At 42.4% G+C, this 22,174-nt stretch overlaps 1 protein-coding gene across 1 annotated transcript; it reads left to right on the top strand.

Moving 5' to 3' along the window:
* Positions 1–1,694: 1,694 nt before the first annotated feature.
* On the top strand, positions 1,695–4,979 carry NEUROD6 (neuronal differentiation 6). Its single transcript, XM_060019935.1, has 2 exons — positions 1,695–1,849; positions 3,155–4,979. The coding sequence occupies exon 2, from the start codon at positions 3,176–3,178 to the stop codon at positions 4,187–4,189; it is 1,014 nt and encodes a 337-aa protein (XP_059875918.1). The 5' UTR covers positions 1,695–1,849; positions 3,155–3,175; the 3' UTR covers positions 4,190–4,979.
* Positions 4,980–22,174: the final 17,195 nt, after the last annotated feature.

Genomic DNA, 22,174 nt, shown 5'->3' with positions numbered 1-22,174 from the left:
CAGACCACTGAGAGACAAAAAATGACCCTCCTTTACTTAGCATGATTCTTCTTTTTGCCAACTTCCCCATCTTTTCTCGAACAGTCCAGGCAAAGTCAGGTAACTTTGTGGGGAGACGGAAATGAGTGGGGTATGACAGGAGAAAAATTGCATTTAGCTTGAGTCCCCCGATGCCAATTTGGAACCAAAGTGCATTAAAGCAGCAGAATTTTAAACCTTTCAAAACTGGGATTTATAAGGGGAATGCTAACACAGATTCAACAGTTACAACTCTGCCAGGGATTACTTTAATACCAAAAGCATACTGTCTCACTTTATAGAAAGAGATTACTCAGTTGTCAAACAACAAAGGTTGTGTTTGTCTATTTTTAAACTTTTATTTTTTTTTAAAGCGCCCTTTTAACTTCAGTGACAGGCAATCCTGAAATAAAATGTCCTTTTATTTCAGGGGTAGGGGGCTGGTGGTGGCAGGGGAGTAGAGAAAAGGAGAAGGCGAGGTTTGCCTCTGGCTTCACAGTTCGTTTTATCTATAAGGCTTTGCCAGCTTTGCTTAACTGTTTGTACCCTGCTTTTGTTAAGAAACCAAAAGGGAAAAGTGGAAGAAAAAGGTAAGTATGAAATAAATCTGACAGAGAAAAACAACTGGACACTGATACAGGGATGAGAAGATATTTAAAATGATTTTGATCCAGAGGGGGGAAAATGTGAGGGGATGATTTTCAGGAGAAAGAAAAAAATCTGAAAGCTCCAAAAAATAGGAAAGCTAACCTTTGACTAAAATACTCAGCAAAATGCTAGGGAAAGACAAAAACCTAAGTGATAATTTTTATGTTCATTGTATATGAAATGAAATGAGAAGGAACAGGCCAGTGAAGGCTGTAAAGAGAGGGACAATAAGAGAGTGAAGTTGTGACTTTGGGTAGAGGACATAAGAATGTAGTTTGAAATCTTTCACAGTGGACTTGCAGTTGTCTCTGCATTTTACACAGATATACAAAGAATCTCTCTGAAAAGTTGTTGAAAGATACCAGCAAGTGTAGAAAGGGGAGCATCTGAGGATGTCTTTCACAGACCCCAGATGGAGAAACTGTTCTTTTATTCCAAATTCTTAAGAAGCACAGAAGTCTTACATGTCAATAAGAGAACACACAGACACACACCCATAAGTTACATGCCATGAAAGGAAATAAGGAGACCTTTGTTGATCCCTGTTCGCTTACACAAATCTTAGTTTGGTTAAGCATCTCAAGACCATTTTCCTGATCTCAGCTCCTTTTCACGGCTTTCTTTCCCTGGGCACCCAGGTGCACAAATGGGATGGTGATCTTTACAAAACAACAACAACAACAAAAAACCTCTCGCTCACACACAAAAGCCCACCTTGCAAATGAATGGAATATTAACGACTACCTAATAGTTGCACCGTTGGCAGGGCGAAACTGAACACTAACACAGCTATTTCTACAGATTGCCAGTGAAGCCGAAGCAGCTCGAGGAGAAACGCACCTACTGTATGTGAAAGGCTGGTGCAGATTTTTTTCCCTATCAGTCTAACCTTCTGTGTTGATGCATGAATGCTGGTACCCACTTACAGGGATGCCAGATGATCAGTGCAGAATGAAGGTCCCAAGAGAGAGGATCACATGGTTCTCTCTGCCCTGTGACGTCACTAGCAGATGGCATGGGTACCAGCTCTGGCAGTTGGCATCAATGTCACTTTTTAGAGATCAATGAGATAGTGCAGATACACACAGATCTAGAGACTCCAGGAGACGATGCGACACTCAGCCTGAAAAGATGTGGAAGATCCAAAATGAAAACTGATTATTGAATGAAATTAAAACCTAAGGTAATATAAATAAAGATATACTTCAATTGATGCTGGCTTTGCATGCAAGTATTTAAAGATACAGTGTCACTGCCTTATAGTATTTATATGGTCTTTTGTCATCTATAACTTCTTATCATATTTCATTCTTATGATGTAATTATCACATACTTTCACGGCTATTATGTAACTGCAAGTATGTAGACATTATTAAGAGTTTGCGTGTGTGTGTTTGTGTGTGTGTGTGTGTGTGTGTGTGTGTGTGTGTGTGTTGAGGGAGCTGGAGATTGTTAAATTAAAAAGTCTCTGTTTTAACATGCCTATTTGTTTGAAGACTTTAGATGAAAATACTTGCTGCTTTGCCAAACGAAAGCCAAAATTGCATTTGAAACACAAATTATTTTCCCCTTTCATTCGGGATTCTGAATACACGTGCACAATTGCAGTCAGAATCCTTGGACCGTTCCTGTCAGATATTAGCTAGAGGGAGACTTCTGTGGCTCGTAGAACAAAAACACTACGAGAGTGTTTTTTGTCAGATGATTTGAACAGCAGTAAACAGACAATTACACTGAGAAAAATTTAAAATAGAAAAGCAGTCTCAATATTTTTCTTGACTTAAAATAATGCCAGTGATTTTTAAAATTTATTTATAGAGTTTATCCCAAATTAGCCTAACCTCCCCCTCGCTTTTTTTGGTGAAGGTTGGGAAAAGAGTGCTCTCTTACATGTCTCGTTACGGATCAGAAAGAAAGCAGTTTTTAAATTGGCTCTGATTAATCTTTTCTTTAAATTTGTGTATTTCAACAGCCACTTATCTAAATTCACAGTTATATAATACAGCAAATAAAGTTAAGGCTTATTTTCTTTCTAAAAAATAAATCTCCACAAATTTGTCAGCTAATGGAGAGGTAGCATTTTTTATTTTAAAAACTGGTGCCTCTTCTCATTTTGCACTCAGGGGAATTGGAATTAATGAAATTCTGCATTGCTATATCATGTTTTGCATTTGTTTGAATTTCACTGTCCTTTTCGTGTATTAAAAATCAGTTTAAAATCAAAGAGAAATGGAGGTGGTGGTGGTATTACAATAAATACTTCCTGTTTTATTTTCTTTTGATAATTTGGTATAAATTAATCCTATTGCATGTGTCATTGTTTTCTTTAATAATTACTAGGCTGCACAAACTCAAAAATTTTATTTAATGTAAAAATCAGTCTTTTTCTCATGTTTTTGTATTCTTATGATTAAGTCATTGAATATGCTTTAAGTGTATAAACTTTAAAAATGAAAACACTTTAAATATTGTGCTGGCATTTTTTCAGGTAATTTAAGATTAGAGAACCATGTTAACACTACCGTTTGATGAGTCAGTTGTAATGCCAGAATCCCAGATGTGCAGAAAGTTTTCTAGAGAATGCGAGGACCAGAAGCAAATTAAGAAACCAGAAAGCTTTTCCAAACAGATTGTCCTTCGAGGAAAGAGCATCAAAAGGGCCCCTGGAGAAGAGACTGAGAAAGAAGAAGAGGAGGAAGACAGGGAAGAGGAAGATGAAAATGGGTTGCCCAGAAGGAGGGGTCTTAGGAAAAAAAAGACGACCAAGCTCCGACTGGAGAGGGTCAAGTTCAGGAGACAGGAAGCTAACGCGCGCGAGAGGAACAGGATGCACGGCCTCAACGACGCCCTGGACAATTTAAGAAAAGTGGTCCCCTGTTATTCTAAAACCCAAAAACTGTCCAAAATAGAAACTTTACGACTGGCCAAAAACTACATCTGGGCACTTTCTGAAATTCTGAGAATCGGCAAGAGACCTGATCTGCTCACGTTCGTCCAAAACTTATGCAAAGGTCTTTCCCAGCCAACTACAAACTTGGTGGCAGGCTGCTTGCAGCTCAATGCCAGGAGTTTCCTGATGGGTCAGGGTGGGGAGGCGGCACACCACACAAGGTCACCCTACTCTACCTTCTACCCGCCCTACCACAGCCCTGAGCTCACCCCTCCCCCGGGGCATGGAACTCTTGATAATTCCAAGCCCATGAAACCCTACAATTATTGCAGTGCGTATGAATCCTTCTATGAAAGCACTTCCCCTGAGTGTGCCAGCCCTCAGTTTGAGGGTCCCTTAAGTCCTCCCCCAATTAACTATAATGGGATATTTTCCCTGAAGCAAGAAGAAACCTTGGACTATGGCAAAAATTACAATTACGGCATGCATTACTGTGCAGTGCCACCCAGGGGTCCCCTTGGGCAGGGTGCCATGTTCAGGTTGCCCACCGACAGCCACTTCCCTTACGACTTACATCTGCGCAGCCAATCTCTCACCATGCAAGATGAATTAAATGCAGTTTTTCATAATTAATGAGGAAAATGAAAATAAACAGTGGTCATTCACCTCCCCCTTCTGATTAAGACAAAGCAGATGCTTGTGGGCTGAGTAATAGGCACAACTCTAGCTAAGGTGTTTACTAGTTTCTGGAGTGTGTTTCAACTATTGTGAGAATTTTCTATGTAATAATAAATCTCTTTTCCTATGAGAACTTCTTTTCCTTTCCTTTTGTCTGTAAAGCACTGTGATTCTGTTTCTACTGGAAGGTTATTTTTTTCATGTTTTATTTTCTTTTAAATTCACTTAATTTGTTTGAACAAGGTGTCTAAGAATATACTGTTGAATAAAGACGTGCACACAGCATAATTCAGTGTCTACTTCAGTTGTACAGTAATTATAAAAATGCATGTTATTAAAAATAAGATGAATAAAATGATGTGTTTATAATTATTAGGAATTTATATATAATGTATCTCTGAAAAATTGAACATTTTAAATATCGAGAATAACACTAAGCTGACAATGATATTGGAAGATGCATTTGAGGGTGTACAACAGTATAAAAAGCTATGCAACTTTCGTTTTATTAAGGACGAGTCTAAATGCATTCGATCGGGAACTATTCCTCTTCAAGGATTTGCAGGTGGGGCAACATGATATTTGGGTAGGTGGTGTCATAATTTTGGAATAATTATATCAATCCTAGAGAAAAAATTTTCAGCACTTGTTTTGTATTGTTCAGAAATTATCTGTACAGGTTTGTTTTCACAATGTATAATTGTGGTTTTCCACCCACATTTTTAAAGCGATTAAACATAGATATTTCCACTCGTAAAGGACATCTATTAGCTGTGATATTTTTGCATGATACTTATTATTTCCTGGTACACAGCTGGTTTCTGTCTCCAACACTCCCTCCTCCCCATTTCAGACATAGTTCTGGATTTCAAAACCAGGCGAGATAAAACAAATTTCTTAAACAAAATGGCCAAAGTGCTTACAAGAAATTTTTCTTTTTTTTTTTTTAAGTATCTTAAATGAAAGAAGAGGTGCCCATGAGGGTTAAACATCCTGGGGAAACAATGATAAATCCTGGTAACCTTCAGCTCGCGCCGAAATTCGGTGGCAAATTTCCAGCAAACACCAGAGTGGATGTTAAAACTGGAAGGTTTTACTCTGTGCCGTTTAAATAAGTCTGGCCGATTAGAGGCTAAATTCTGTGTGAGTATAAGTTTAAACCCTACTTGAATAGCGCAAAGGAGCTCACCCTCTTAAGCAGAACTGAGACTCTTCTAAGATAAAAATCAAGGTGGCAGTGACCTCACTCCAGATGCCCTCGTGCGTAGGTTGCCTCCAGGGGGAAGATGGGGACAGCTGCGAAGGCTGGTGAGGCCAGTAGAAATGGGTCCACCGATGGCGGGACCGCGCGGTGCTGGGTGGGCCGAGGCAGGGGGTCCGCGCTCCACGGCTGCGCCCACGCTGCCCACTTGTGCGCCCCGCGGGCATCGACTGAGCGGGCGCAGGCCCGACGGCGCCTCGCGGCTGACGCGGGGAGGAGGTGGAGGCGGCTTCCCGTCGCCTGCAGTCATCCGGGCTCAGGGACACGGGCTGCACTGCCCGGGTCCCGCCCGCAGTGGGCGCCCTGGGTCCCGGGGGCCGCGGCTCTTGCTCCGGCCTTGCAGGCCGGGGAAGACACTTCACCGCGGGGGGAGCAGGCGCGCCCGGCAGACCCTGCCCCGAACCGGGGAGGAGGCGACCTCATGGTCGCCAGGCCCCGGGGGGCGGGAAAGGGGTCGCCCCATCGCCCGTGCTATCTGCCACGATGGGGGACGCGCGGCGGCGGCAGCTTCAGTTTGCCCAAGTTCGGCTAAGAGCTGCCCGGTCCTGCCCCTCCGCGGCTGGCGGGGCTTCTTGAGCCGAGGCCGAGAGACTCAGCGTCCCCCGTCCCTCAGCTCCCCCTGCCTTAAGCGCCCGGCCCTATGGCGCGCGCGGCCGCCGCGCTCCGAGGGGCAAGGGTACCAGCAGCTGCTGGCGCGGTACTCGGTGGGTGACGGACGCGCCCTTCAAAGCAGGTGTGTTAACACCTGCCCGTTCACACCCCGCGAGGGCCGGGGCGAAGGAGTCGGGAAAGAGGAGGCAGTGTGCCCTCCAGGGATAGAGAGAAGTCTGCCTTAGGTAGAGAGCCGCCTGTCCCCTGTCTGTCGCCGACACGGGAGTGACTCGTGGTTGCTTCGTCGAATCCGCGCACAACACCTGCCCTCCCTGGGACTGTGTCCAGGATTGCCCGGCCTCGTTAAGGCCCCTCAGACGCTGAGAGTCAGATCTTTGCTCACCCTGTCTGAGCAAAGAGCACGAAAGTGAGGAAGCACCTGGAACTAGAAGAATCTGTTGTGTTTGGTTTAAAAAAAAAAAAAAAAGAAAGAAGGAAAACTAAGGCAGTTCTGTTTGGTCATTAGCAGAATAGGTGTGGCGTTCCCACACCCTTGCTCCAAGGTGACCCACACTGCGCCTGCTCAGTGTCTTGTTGGTCCAGACAACCTTTGAAAACCGCAGTCTTCCGAGGGTCACAAACTCATGTTGGAACTAGAGATTGCAACAGGAGCTGCAGTCTCCTGTCTCCCTTCTGGCAATATGGGAGAGCTGCGAAGAAAAGCAGCTGGCTGAATGTCTGGGGAAGAAGCAAACGTTCAGAAGAAGCATCTCATCTCAGAGCTTTGTTCGTAAGGAATTCAAGCAAGAGTGGGATTTTTAGGCACAGACCCTAGAGATAATGAAATTTCTCCCATAATTTGGATGCACAGATCTGATGTGTGCTCTCTCCTTCAGTGGACTGATAGAATCAGGGTGTGTGGGACTGATCCCTGTGGCTTAATTATCCTTCAGATCCCACTGATGACCTCTGGCATGGGAATCACCCAGCTGCCACCTTTACACTCACCAAGGACAGAGTGTCAGTTCTCTTCCCCAACAGGGGCCTCCCTGTTCCTGGTTGACTGCAACCCTGAGAAATCATATGAATTGTTCATTCATATACCAACATCACAGATGCAATGCATTACAGAATCCTACCTCTTAAGGTGTCGCTCCAGTGGAAGAGGAAATAGTAAAGAATAGAGAGCACAATTGATCAGGAAGGCTTGGAGTCGGACAGATTTGGGTCAAAATCTGCCTCACTGCTAACCTCTTATTGCAGCCTCAGAGAGACTGTACACAACACCCAGAAGGCTTGAGGTCAGGACACCTTAACTCCTTGCTCTCTTCTTGACCCCATGCTTCCCTTACCTCCCAGCATGAGAGGATGAGAGGTATTTCTATTTTCTGAACCCTTTTAATAATTAACGCCTTTCAAATTGATTAAGCATCTCTTCTTTTTAGCTGAGTTATGTGAATCTCATATTTAATCTCAGGATTAGTGTGTGTGTGTGTGTGTGTGTGTGTGTGTGTGTATGTGTGTGTATAATGTAAGTGGCCTCAACAAAATAAAGATGTATTTCACGCTTATTTAAAAGAAGTGGTAGATAAAGTAGGACTTGTATGGCTGTCCAAAGGCACCAGAGGCCTAGGTGCCTTCTACCTTTCTATTCCTCTAACCTTAGTATGGGGCTTCCATTCTCAAGTTCACCTCATGGCCCAAGATGGCTGCTGGAGTTCTAGCCATTGTGTCCTCATTCCAGTGAAGAAGAAGGAAAGGGGATGGCAAAAGAATGTCCCATCCACCTGATCAGACCCCTTTAGAGAATATTTATGAAAGTCCCAACCAATGAGTTATACTTACATCTCACTGCCCACTTCTAGATTTCAGAGAAGCTGTAAAATATATCCTTTTTATCAGAGCATATTGCCACCTGGAATAAATTCAGGTCCTGAATACGTAAGAGGGAGAAAATGGATGTTGGCCAGGCACCCAGCAATCTCTGCCATGCCTCTCCTTCTAAACTCTGAAGCCTCAAGAGCTTTGGCCTCACCTTATGCACTGTGAGGACCACTTCAGCAGCCTGCCTTGCACATCATAGGTGTTCAATATAGTTTTAAATTATTTTAAAAATCCTCATGACAGTTCAGGAGGAAAACGTTCCAGGGCATGTCTTCCATCTGTGTGCTCATGAGATACACTGCATATCAAACTTCAACCGGACCATTTCTGCAGTACAACCATCCTTCACTGATGCCCCTCAAGGGGTTGTCTTGATCACACTGGTCTTTGTCTCCTCACACTGCACTGCTTCTGGCCTCCAAGATGACACTTTTGTGCCGCCCATGGCATCGCCTGCCTTAGAGAGTTCAGTCTGCCAGATAAGAGACTGTCTTAGCTTATTTTCTTTTTAGTACAGTGATCCCCATCCCTTCCCAGCTGTATGTGGCCAGGTTTGCTTACCTCTTTCCAAGACCAATGCCTTTAACTCTGCTGTCCACCAATTCCTTCGTCTCTCTGAGATCTTATACTTTTCCCAAGTATTCTTTTTTCTGTTTCTACTACCTTTTTCCTCTTTGACTACATACATGCATGCTACCAAATGGTCTCTTTGGCTCCCCCAGCTTATAGATTCTATGAAGGTTTGTTCTTAAGTCCAGTCCTCCTCCTTCCCACGCAAAATGCAAGACCTCAAGCCTCCCGCTTTCTGTATTTTGAAGGCATGGAAGGAAGGGGTTTCATCTACCAATCCTAGTGCTGCCTGTGCCTTTTCTGTCATGTCCCCATGCCCAGGTTGCCCATGCCAACGCCACCTCCCATGAAGCACTGTGCGGCTGATGTTCTACTCTGTGGCCCACCTGGTGGCACCGGCCCACCTTTGACCTCCATCAAATATCTTCTGGGCATGTGTGCTCCCCCTTGGAACTACTTTCTCTCTCTCATCACCTCTCTGTGGGTCTCTGGCTTATAACGAAAAACATGTTCGTATTTTGAAGAGAGGGCAGAGTGCTCGAGCTCCTGACAAAGGTCTCTTGCTTTAATCACCCAGCCCTCTTGGTCCCAGGGCCCTCAGCCATCCAGGGAGCTGGGTCAGGGTAGGTTCAAGCATGGCCTCCTGTTTTCTCAAAGCTACTGCAGCTTGTCTCCCCTTGGACCTGTTACTGAGTTGTCTTCGATGAATCTGAGATGTTCTGTATGTGTGGGGTATCCTCCTTTCCAACAGGGACCCTATTTATTTATTTACTTTTTGCGGTACGCGGGCCTCTCACTGTTGTGGCCTCTCCCGTTGCGGAGCACAGGCTCCGGACACGCGGGCCCAGCAGCCATGGCTCACGGGCCCAGCTGCTCCGCGGCATGTGGGATCTTCCCGGACCGGGGCACGAACCCGTGTCCCCTGCATCGGCAGGTGGGCTCTCAACCACTGTACCACCAGGGAAGCCCGGGACCCTATTTATTAATCAGGCTTCCAGTGGAAACCCAAAGTAGGACAAGGTTCAGGTTCTTCCCTTGAGTAATGCTATACCAGGAGCATAGGAAGGGGAGGGTCTATACCCTCCCCTCTCATACTAAAGTATATAACATGATGCTCTAATCTTGGCAGAGACCCAGCCAAGTATATAAGTCTTTCTTCCCAAATTGGAGACCCAAACCAAAACAACAACAAAACACCCTTCTCCACCCTAAAGCCCCACCTAGACTTTTGCTCCCTTCCCTTCCTAAGCAAAGTTCTTCAATAGGTACTTGACAAGGAATGTTTCACCTTCTTTAGCACCTGCTCTCTTTAATCTGCTGTAGTCCTTCCCCCACCTCTACCATCTGAGGCTTTATATGTTTTAATATTTACTCACAAGATACCGTTTTAACAAAGCACACTGATGTTTCAAAAGAAAGAACTCTTCCCCAGCTGACAGGAAGCAGCCTGGGTCTTAGCAGTCGAGCACTGGCCCCAGGGCTCAGGCACATGCCCCTGGGGCACCTCCAGGAGGGGAAGGGGCAGAGGGAGGGAAAGGTGTGGCTCCACCTGCTGGCTGGGGGCATGGGTTACATGGCAAGGAAGGAGGGAGACGTCCCGGGCTGGTGGCAGGGAGGGGAGGGACGGAGGGAGGGAGATAAATAAATAAATAGATGATAGATAGATAGATAGATAGATAGATAGATAGATAGGAAAAAGAAAAAAAAGTGTGTAAAAACCACTGATAAAAAGAATTGGGATATCAGGTTGGAAAAGTTGACTAGAGATCTCATCTCATACAAGGCCCTGGGTGCCCGGTAAGGGGATTCGGAAGATGATCCAAGGGTGTTAGGTCTGAGGGCCCAACTTTGTCCAGTTATGTCCCTTAGCTTTGTGCCCCTGGGTAAGTAACACGACCTTGCAGGTTCTTAGTTTCTGGTAAAATAAGGATCCTACAAAGTATCATGGTTTCTTGAGGTCGAATGACTGTTATTCAATCCCTATTCTCTTTGCTGTCTCTCTGGCTGCCCCTGCCCTCCCAAGCTATCGTGGATTTCCTCACACTTTGTTAACTATTCTTCTGTCTGCTTTACAAGTCCTCCCTTCTCTTACCTTTCCTCAGCCCTTTGCACCTCTTCGTTGTCTTGTAGAGCCCATTTCTCCGCCTCCTGTCCCCTCTATATGAAAACTACCAGATCTGCACTTCAGCCCACCAAAAATCTTCACCTGGATATCCCACTGTCCTCTAAAACTCAATGTGTCTATAATGAAACACTTCCCAAAACACTACCCCCTCCTTCCAGCCTTATCTAGAACATTTCTGAAACTTCCTGTGAATAAACTCTCTGAGCCTTCTCTGGTTAAATGAGCATGACTGTGAAAAGCATTTTGTAAAAAAAAAAAAGGTATTATATATTTCTCATATTTCCTTCTTTTTCTGGCCATTGCCCTTTGAAGTTAGTCTCCAGGTTCTGTTGATTTCCCCTTATCCCTTCACATCTTGACTAATTTACTGTCCTCCAAGCTAATCACCCCTGTTCACCCTTCCTCCTTCCAGCTAATTTCCCAAGGCCAGATTAATCTTCCCAAACTACTCCAACACACCAATCCCTTGGAGTAACACCTTTCACGGTTCTCATTTACTATCTGATAAATGATAAAATTTTTCATTGGTCTAAATTCTCCATATTAACAGTAAAAACAACTGCTGACATCATATAGGACTTTAGAATTTACAAAACACTTTTCACATATTCACCTTATTTACTCCTAGGAACTTATCATGGAAAAGTTGACTAGAGGTCTCATACAAGGCCCTGGGTGCCAGGTAAGGGGTAATAATTCCCATGATTCTTATTTTACTGGAAACAGAATCAGCAAAGTCGTGTCACTTGCCCCTGGGCACAGAGATAATGGACATAGGTGGACAAAGCCAGTTCTCAGATTTTTGCCCCTTGGTTGGGCACCCAAGGCCTTATGTATGGAATGTCTAGTCCACTTTTCCAACCTGATATCCTGTTTCATTATGTAAATGGTCCTCACCCGCTTTTTTAAAAAAGCATCAGTACACTTTGTTCAAATGTTTTCTTGGGAGCTAGTGTGCACATGAAAATGTTTCTGGCCTTGGTAAAGACAGGTGTGGTGAGCCAAGACCAAGACACCCCCATCCCTGCCCTAGCTCCTGAGATATTTCTGAGGAGCAAGGGTAGACAACTTCTACTCTACAGAAATACATCCCTGGTTAAGCCTGTTTACTGCACGTCCATCCTCCTTTGTGTCTTGCATTGCCCCACCTGTTTGAGATGCCCTCATTTCTATTCTTTACCATTTCAACTTCATGTGTCCTTTAAGGCCACCTCCTACATGAAGCCTCCCAGGTCCCTCTAGGCTAAAGTGACGTCATGCTGCTCTGAAGTCACAGCCCTATTGTTTCAATCACATAATTGTCAACTAAATTTTCACTGTCTAGATATTATGTTATATTCAAAATCTTGTTTAGGCCATGCATTGTTATTTAAGGTAGAGATTTGACTAGCTTGTACACTCTATGTGAGCAGGGGCAATGTTTAATCCTCTTTGTGTGTCCACGGGGCATGCGCTCATTAAGTTCTTGATTCATTGATTGTAATTAGGGCTAGAAGCTCTAGTTTGATTACAGGATAACCTCAATTCAAAGGCAAAGCAGCACAGACCTTTCATATCCAACAACTGACACTGAGCAACCGCATAAGGTTCAGATTTTCACCGTTAACGTGAGAATAATAACACATATGTCATAGGGTTGTGAAGATAAAATGCAATCATTTATGAAAAGTGATTAGCTCACTTCCTGATTCAAAGTAAGCAAGCAGCTGATGAAACCAGATATTATTTCTGTTACTAACATGGTATAAACGTATTAACTCCTGCTAAATCTGAACAGTATGAATATTTTTCTAAGTGCAGGTTTGATCGAGGTTACACATTGTGATACAAATTTAGTCTAGCGAACTTAATCAATATATTTTTAATAGAATAAAAATAGAGTCCCTCACACATAGTAAAAGGAAGTACTAGTTCATCTGAAACTTTGCTTCAGCTACACACACACACACACACACACACACACACACACACACACACACACGGTACTATATACTTTACAACATCAAATGTCAAAAATGTTGGAAAGCCCCTGATCTGGAAGATATCTATGGTGGAATAAATGTATGAAAAAGCCGGAGAACCCAAGCTCTGTATACACCTGCACCCAATCTTGTGAACTGTATTACATCTTATGTCAGACCCCATTACACCAGAAAGGTGAGAATTCCCTGTATTCTCACCTGCCAGTTTCCGGGGATGACTTTTATAATGTGACAAGAATCGCCAAGGTGCCACATCAGGGACCTTATTTCTCTCCAGAGTTTGAAAAAGGCGATACAGCAATGAGAACTCTGAGGGAAAGATGGTAAAGAACCAGCATCCTTTTAACGTCAGGAAGGGGAGGAGGACCCCAGTAAGTTCAGAGACTTTATATTGGAGTATCGCGTAAGAACCAAAAAAGCCATAAAGGACCCATCATAATTGCCTGCAAGAATCCAGCCAAGTCCTAGGTTTGGAGGTCAGGATTCCCAGGTTTTGCTCAGCAGCAGAATCACCCACGGATTGTTTTCTGGAATTCCAATTCTCAGTTTCCATCTCCGCCTACTGATCCTTTGCTACTTCATTACCTGGTCCACATACGTTCCTGGAATGCCAACGCCAGAGGTATTTCACATCACTGAACAATGAACACAATCTTTGGGGTGACAGATAAAGGCAAAGGAAGGAAAACTGAAATATCTTTTCAGCGCTCAGCAAGATAGTTGGATACAGACAATGGAAAAGGCGAGGAATTCCTGGTGCCATTAGTGTTCTTGTTAAAGAAGAAAGTAAAGTATAACATGGGTCACACTGGCCTTTGTGCAGCAGCCTTGGTCAGGAATATCACAGGTGTGTGATTTGCTGAGACACAAGGGCTGTTTTTCTTTCCAGCCTTTGAGTAGTCAGCACTCCCAACAAAAAGTTGGAAAAACATGTAGAAGACCTGAGATATGTCATTAGACAGCAATGATTCCCAACTATTTTGGCATTCTTCCTGGTATACTTTTGAAATACATCCACTCTCAAATCCCCCTTGATGAACATTCCGTATCTATTTCTTCTCAAAATATAATTTAAGTAAGATTAGTCATGAAGGATTTTTGTGTGTTTGTGTTAAGACATGACTTGAGATAACAGGGGACATCCTGGTGGATCCTGACCTGGGACTGTCACTCTTCTTTTGTGGTGGAAGAATGCAGACTTGCTGTAACCCTGGGAACATTAAATACAGATTTCCTCATGGAAGTGTCTTAAAAGTAGTGCCATGGATTCACAATTAGGATGGTGGGCTTGTCATAATGGAAAAATTGGTCTTTGTGCATGTTCCCCAAGACCCTCTCCCAGACTTGGAAAATAAAAGAGATATCCCCCAACGAATTTTAAAAATTTTATTCTCTACTGCATCTGGAGACTTGCAAATTGCCATTGGGTGACTATGCAAGGGGGTCCCATGTCACATCAAAGAGGATCTAGACGGGAATGTAGACTGGCCAGCACCCCTGGAGAACTGGAATTGTGGGCAAAAAGGAATATGTACCAGATCCTCACTTTCCTAGTTGGATATTTCAGGGCTCTATAGACATATATTTCAATTAGTTTGTGACACAATGGCCAATGGAAAGAGGGATGGAAATATTACCAACCTTCCTTATAAAACACTAGGGCAATTGCTCTGTGCCTTCAAAAAAACCGCAAAATAATGGGTCTTAGCCTTCACCTTTTCTGTCTCAACAGGAGGGAAAAGTGGAGGATTCAATGAGAGGAGTTGTTCATTCAACAATTATTTATTGAGTCCCTACTCTGATGAGTCCTTCACTGTGCTGGGCAGTGAGGATAGAGTGACATAGGAGGAGACAAGCTCCCTGATCTCCTGGAGATTCTGGTGTGGTGAGGATGCCCATGGGTCCTTCACCCAGGTAAGAGGCTCTTCAGTAGAGCCACCCTGTGCCACGTGATGTGAAGAGGGTGCTGGGAAGAGGGGGACACAGTGGTGAGCAGGCTAGGCGTGGTTCCTGCTCTCTTGGATCGTGAATAGTCAAGAGCCCCCATTCATTCAACAAATATCTATTACTAAACTGCTATTCTTCAGAAACTACATTAGGGGTGAAGACATAAAAATGAAAAAGACACTGCTCTCCAAGAACAGGGAGTCCAAGACAGAAGAAAGATATTTAGACAAATATAAATTAATAAATCAAAAACTTTAGTGGAGAGGACACAAATGGTTCCGTTATGTTTAAAAGGTTCAATGGCAGCTCTCTAAGTCTGGAGTTGGGGAGACATGTCTGAGCTGCAGTTGTAGACTTGGAGGTGTGAATGGACTCAAACCCAGAGTGTGGGGTGTGAATAGAAAAGAAGCGTAAAACCAGAGGGCTGATAGTTAATATTACTCTAAGTACAGTCCCCTCCAGTGTTAAATATTCCACAGGATAAGTTCTCTGGATTTGCGGTTATTAACCCAGATTCCTCTCAAAATTACTGCAGGACATGGAGCATAACTGTACCAAACCAGGCCTTTGATTTCTGGACAGGATTACTAAGGGCCATGCAGACAAATTAAAAGATGGTTCCTAATTTCAAGATATTGGAACAATATTGCTCTAAAGTTTTTTAAAGTTCTTTGTTGTAAAGTTCTGTGTCATGAAGTCAGATGGTAACAAGAAAAGGTCAAAACTGACCACTCTACACCATTCTATCATTTAAGCTGAACAATCAATTTAGGAAGTGACTGGAGTGATTTTTTTAACCTCTCTAACCATCAGTATCTTTATTTGCAATAGTGAGAACCACAGCAATTACTTGATAGCATTTAGGGGAAGATTTAATTAGATATTGTGTATAAATTACTCAGCATGTCTGGCATATAGTGAGTACTCAATAAGTATTATTATTATTTTTGAATTTTATTTTGTTTATTTTTTATACAACAGATTCTTATTAGTTATCTATTTTAAACATATGTGTATATATGTCAATCCCAATCTCCCAATTCATCCCAGCACCACCAACACCGCCCCCCCCCAGTAATATTATTATTATTTGTGAAGTGGTTGAACATCTTTGATGATAAAATTCCAATTACTCACATGCAGATTACCCATAGCAATATTTTTTAAGTACCGGCTAGTTTTCTCTTTTCTATCTCCTCCATTCATCGCCAGTCTGTGTTACTCAGGGAAGGCCAACTAATTTTAATATTATCTGATACCGATTATAATTAGGAAGAAAAATCTGTAGCCAAAACAATACATTTTTAAACTCACATATAAACATTTGTTATATTATTTGCGAGTGTAGATTTTTCATACCACTATTCCCTATTGTCAGAAGTCTCCTTTGACATGGAGCCTAAGAACACAGGGAAGACATAGGCCATCTGACTTAGCTGTGACCCCGTTCCCCACCCGAAATAATAGAGCTGAGAATACTTCCCACGGAAGAGAAAGGAAATGAATATGAATGAATTTATTGAAACTATTACATGACCATGACCATGTTATACTTCTTTACGTTGTTTCATCTTATATATTCCTCCCAACAGTGCAGGGAGATGAGTCTGGTATGAGAATTTCATTTTTCAGACAAAGATTGAGGTTTAGAGCAGTGAAGCAACTTGTCCAAGTGATAAATGGTGGACCTGGAATTCAGCCAGATCTGCCTGACCTGCAGCCTCACAATCTCTGCATGAACCTCGTTCTCTCCCAGAGAATTACAGCAGCTCAATTTAATGAGGCTTCTTCGAGGCAGGTCTCAACCTACACACTTCACGTGTACTTTCTCATTTAATCCTCCCAATGACCTGGGGGGCATATCCTATTATTAGCCCCCTCAGGAAACTGAGGCACAAAAACTAGCCCCGGGTCACACAGTTAAGAAGCGCTGGGATGAAAATTCAATCCAAGGGAACCCACACTCTCCACCACCAAACTAAGACATTTAAGACAACCAACCATAATCTTCAAAGCTGTGCACTGACATGAAAGCATGATTAGTTTCAATCCAGCAGGGGAGAGAAAAATGATAAGCTATATGATAAAGACAAATCACCTATAAAATAGGGGAAAAAATATTTGCAACAATTCAGTTCCCACCTGGCTGTACCAGGAAGGTAACTGTTACTGAGTAGTAATACGGCCATTGTTTATCAACACAGGTGTCCAGCTGGAGCAAAATCATTTTCTCTCTAAAAATTTGGTGTTAGGGGAAATAGAAAATTAACTCTTAAGCTTTCAAAATGATAATCTAGCATTACTTAAAAGTCTACAAATTTGTTCCTAAATGTATTTAAATCTTACCAGCGAACATGATGCTTGGTTATTAAAAAGTAATTCCGGAGAAATTAGCTTGCAGCTACAAAATTAATATAATTCATTTATTACTTGCAGCCACAAATCAAGATGTTGTTAACACTGCTACACACAATTTAATGTGCACAGTAAGTTTCCATATGGCTTCAATTTTAGGTTTCTGGTCACTCCATTGAATCATTTACAGAATAGCCCAGCATGTCTAGTCGGAGGGCGCTTGACCTAACCAGTGTGAAGCTTTGACTTTCAAACTATGTAATTAGAGGTTTGGTTTATTTCTTATTTTTACCGTATTAAACAAATATGTTTTAAAATATATAGGCTTATTATTACATAGAGATTTAGTGATGGAGAAAAACCAAAAGCACCCAGTCTCCAATGCTAGCCAAGGCTCATCTATTTTTCCTGGTTCCCCACTTCCTTTTTCTTTTTACTGTTTTTCCTTAGAAGATGAAGGACAAGGAATACACACACACACACACACACACACACACACACACACACACACACACACACCCCTAGCTGATTTAAGAACGCTGAGATAAAAGAGTTGTTCAGAGTTTAAACTTTCTTCTTCATGATCCCACCAGAATGATAGGTCATCCGGGTTTCACAGCTAGATTTCATGCCTCCATTAAAAGGAGTTCAAGTTCCCTAATGAATGAGATACACAACTTGCATCATGCTCGATGAGAAACAAATATTTTAATTGTACTTCATGACTCAGGCCTAAAAGAGAGCAACCAGCCTAAAGAGTAGGGAATATGTCTCTCACCTGTATTTTCCTTTAGTGTTTCGTTTTCTTGGGAACTTGTGTCTCCACAGAGCCCCTCAGGGTATTTTGTGTGGGCAACTGCTTTTCTTCCTTAGTCATTCCCACCATGAAGCCTGGTTGTCAGATCAGACAGATCAACCACTTTTCTTCCAGAATTTGTCCTGGAAAGGATCTCTTCATCCATCGTGATATAGCCTCTGCTTTAGTCACTCCATTTCATTCTGTAAGTCTTGCCAAATTCTTTTTACTGCCACTTTCAAAAGTTAAACTGACAAGAGAAACCTATGATTCAGAAAAAAAAATTAGTGACAGAGATTTCTCAACTTTATATTTGGTAATTGCACATTTTTGCTTCTGTTATTTACAGGAGGGGTGGGTGATAGAGGGGGGAGGAAGACAGGAGCTGAGAATACAAAAAGGCAATATGCATTGGCTCTGATTCATACCGAACAACGATGCTCTCACAAGAAAGGGGAGCAAGGTTACACGAGGGAAACGACCCCAAAGGGTTTCTATTCTCAAACTGATGCAAAGGTGCACATCTTTGTAAAAGACTTACGGGTTTTGATCCTAAGCTAGAAAAAGTGGACAAATTAGAAAAGAAACATTCTATAAAGATCAGTGAAGAAAATTAGAAACACAACATTGATAGCTGTTAACGACTAGGGAAACAGGAACCAAACTATACCCAAGAGTTTATTTCAAAGCTGGTTCTAACAGTGATGCTTTCCTTCTGAATGATACCTTTAAGCATTATTTTACATGGATGATCACAACAAACTTTTTGACATGTTGCAGTAAATAAATGTAATTACTAGTCTTGGATATGGAAAAGCAGAGAAGTAGGTGACTCACCAAAACTCACGCTGTTAGCAAGGAGCAGAGTTTAAATTAGACCCAAGTCTTTCAAAAACCAGTTCAACAGTCCTTCCATAGTATTGCTCAGAAAGTCCTGGTAATGTCTAAGTTTCATTGTTTTAGTAACGTAATGGCAAAATCTTGCTTTAAGGATGAGACAAGTATGATTTGTGTATTTCCAGCAAAGAGTGTACCATATTATTTGTGTTTTGTCACTTTTAAGAATTGACTTTATTTCCTTGGATGTTTCACTGCAAGCCTAAATATTTAAGATGTTTGCAAACATTGTCAATCTGTCTATCAATTTGAATACAGACTCCAGACCATGGAAAATGCTGTGCCCTTGTAGGAGACCTGAGGAGCCACTGACAGGTTTGGGAGACTTATTATTGGAGCTGGGAAAAGACACCGGTTAAGAAAACCTTAGAAGAAAGAAAATATGAGAAAGAAAATCTGAATCATGGATTCCCTTTGTCTTCCCCTATCTTAACATGTGTTACCCATCTCTCTCTTGACTTTGTGAGATGTTTACTCCATCACCTGGTCATATGGTATTTATTCACTTTGTGAACTTTAAGAATTCTATGTTCAAGTGGCCCTGCGAATCCGAGGGTTTGGCATCTGTGGGTTCAACCAACTGTGGATCAAAAATATTTGGAAAAAAATTCCAGAATCTCCCAAAACGCGAAACTTGAATTTGCAGTGCACATTTACATAGCATTTACATTGTATTAGGCATTAGACATAATCTAGAAATGATATAAAATAGACAGGAGGATGTGCATAAGTTATATGCAAATACTACACCATTTTATGTAAGGGTCTTGAGTTTCCATGGATTTTGGTATCTGCAGGGGTCTTAGAACCAATCACCTGCAGATGCCGAGGAACCACTGTATATCCACGTAAAGGCATATGCTCTATCAAATCGTAAATCCTGGTCATGTTGTTGACCTACACAGCACTCATTACAGCACTCAACAGTGCCCTGCATACAGCAGGTGCTCCATAAATGTTTGTTTAACTGAATCCATTTATATTGTATGCATAAAGTACTCTATGTGTTTACCAAGTGCTAATCCTGTCCTAAAAGATGAGAATAGTATCCGTTTTTTTTTAATGTTTAATTCCCTTTATTTATTTTTTATACATCTTTATTGGAGTATAATTGCTTTACAATGTTGTATTCATTTCTGCTGTACAACAAAGTGAATCAGCTGTATGCATACATATATCCCCATATCCCCTCCCTCTTGATCCTCCCTCCCACCCTCCCTATCCCACACCTCTAGGTTATCACAAAGCACCGAGCTGATCTCCCTGTGCTATGCGCCTGTTTCTCACTAGCATCTATTTTACATTTGGTAGTTTATACATGTCAGTGCTACTCTCTCAGTACATCCCAGCCTTCCCCTCCCTGCCATGTCCTCAAGTCCATTCTCAACATCTGCATCTTTATTCCTGACCTACTGCTAGGTTCATCAGTACCATTTTTCTAGATTCCATACATATGCGCTAGCATATGGTATTTGTTTCTCTCTTTCTAACTTATTTCACTCTGTATGACAGACTCTAGGTCCATCCACCTCACTACAAATAACTCATTTTCGTTCCTTTTTATGGCTGAGTAATATTCCATTGTATATAGGTGCCACATCTTCTTTATCCATTCATATATCGATGGACATTTAGGTTGTTTCCATGTCCTGGCTATTGTAAATAGTGCTGCAATGAACACCGTGGTACATGTATCTTTATGAATTATGGTTTTCTCAGGGTATATGCCCAGTAGTGGGATTGCTGGGTCATATGGTAGTTCTATTTGTAGTTTTTTAAGGAATCTCCATACTGTTCTCCATAGTGGCTGTATCAATTTACATTCCCACTAACAGTGCAGGAGGGTTCCCTTTTCTCCACACCCTCTCCAGCATTTATTGTTTCTAGATTTTTTGATGATGGCCATTCTGACTGGTGTGAGGTGATACCTCATTGTGGTTTTGATTTGCATTTCTCTAATAATTGGTGATGTTGAGCATCTTTTCATGTGTTTTTTGGCCATCTGTATGTCTTCTTTGGAGAAATGTCTATTTAGATCTTCCACCCATTTTTGGATTGAGCTTGTTTTTTTGAGAGAATAATATCAGTTTAAAATGCTAATTTCTTGCCTGGTTTCTGAATACTGAGCAACCAGGCCACCATGTGGAACCTGACACAGAGACAGGCAAAAAGGCACACCACCACCTGAATAAAAGACAACAGTATTTTGTGTGTATGATTTTCTCCAGAGGACCCCCCCAAAAAAGTAGAATCCCTTTTAATGTCTTTTAATAAGTTTAGAAAAAGAAGGCAGTGCCCCTTTAAGAAACCACTTATGTCAAAAGGTTGGTCAGAGGTCAGGCTATAAAACTACAAGATTAGTACGAAGTACTAGTGAGTACACTTTCCTGGTTGGTTGTTAATGGAGGAAAGACTCAGCTTCAAAGGGTGGAAAGCTAGGCAGGAAAATAATGAGGTGGAGGGAAATTACTCCCTTCTGATTGGAAAAGGATCATGAGGAGGGAATCACACTGAGGAGCCCTAGGGGGGCTCCGATCTCTCCCTCGCAGCTTTTTCTAAGCAGTGTGAGGCAGAGCACCATGTAGACCTGAGAGCTGAACAAAACGCCAGGGCCACTTCCTCTTTTCACAGGGAGCACTGGCCTGATCGTCCCGAAGCCCGGATGTTCAGGACAGCCTCTTAGAATTTAAAACTTCCGTCCAAGTCTGGACACAGAGGGACACAGAATCGGAGTTAGGTTAGGAGGGGACCCACGGCAGGTACTTGACAACCGTTGATGAGTAAGGAGAAGGTATCTGATTGTTTATATGATTATATTCCTAATAATGTGTCCTGATTCTATCATTCTCTAAGTGTTATACAACACAAATAACAGTGCTTAGAATTTTAAAGAGCTGTGTAATGAAGACTCACCATCCTGCTTAGTGTTACTGTTTCTCTCTTCCCAAACAGAATAATTTTCTTTCATCCAAGAATGATTTCTTTTTACTAATATTACAGATTCTGGCTAGGTGATCATGAACATACTGAGTGCCTGACCCCACCCATCCAAAATGGTCTTAGTCTGTGAGATCTATGCTTTGCTCCATCCCTCAGGAGTGGTATGAGGGTCATATTGCTTATTAGTCTCAGCCATGGTGACAAGGCACCTATCATATGAGCAGCAAGATGTGCTTCTACTTGCTCAAGCCCCGAAGTATGTGTCCTGCTTTGTCAGGGCATTTTTCCAGGAGCGTTTGTTGTGCCTTCTCTGTCCCACAGGCCTGGGTAAGACAGGCAGGTGGGAACCTGCAACCCTTTGCTGCAGGTGCTTGCACCTGGACAAACATCTCCTTTAGCAACAAAATACAAAGACACTCTAAAGGACTAAAAATAATTGTGAGCGTGTGCAGTTGGGGCAAATTATGAACAAGATACAAAAAGACCAAAAACCCAGCAAAAGTAGGGTGTCTGGAGCAAAAGCAGGGTACTGCGCATGCCCCCTGCACACAGCACCACCAAGGGGGTGGGCAGACCACCTGGGCCACCCCTC

This window comes from Delphinus delphis, chromosome 9 (assembly GCF_949987515.2).
Source record: "Delphinus delphis chromosome 9, mDelDel1.2, whole genome shotgun sequence".
In the NCBI taxonomy this organism is placed as follows: domain Eukaryota; kingdom Metazoa; phylum Chordata; class Mammalia; order Artiodactyla; family Delphinidae; genus Delphinus; species Delphinus delphis.
Note: the sequence above shows the minus strand (reverse complement) of the source record. Positions and strands in the feature narration are given on the sequence as shown.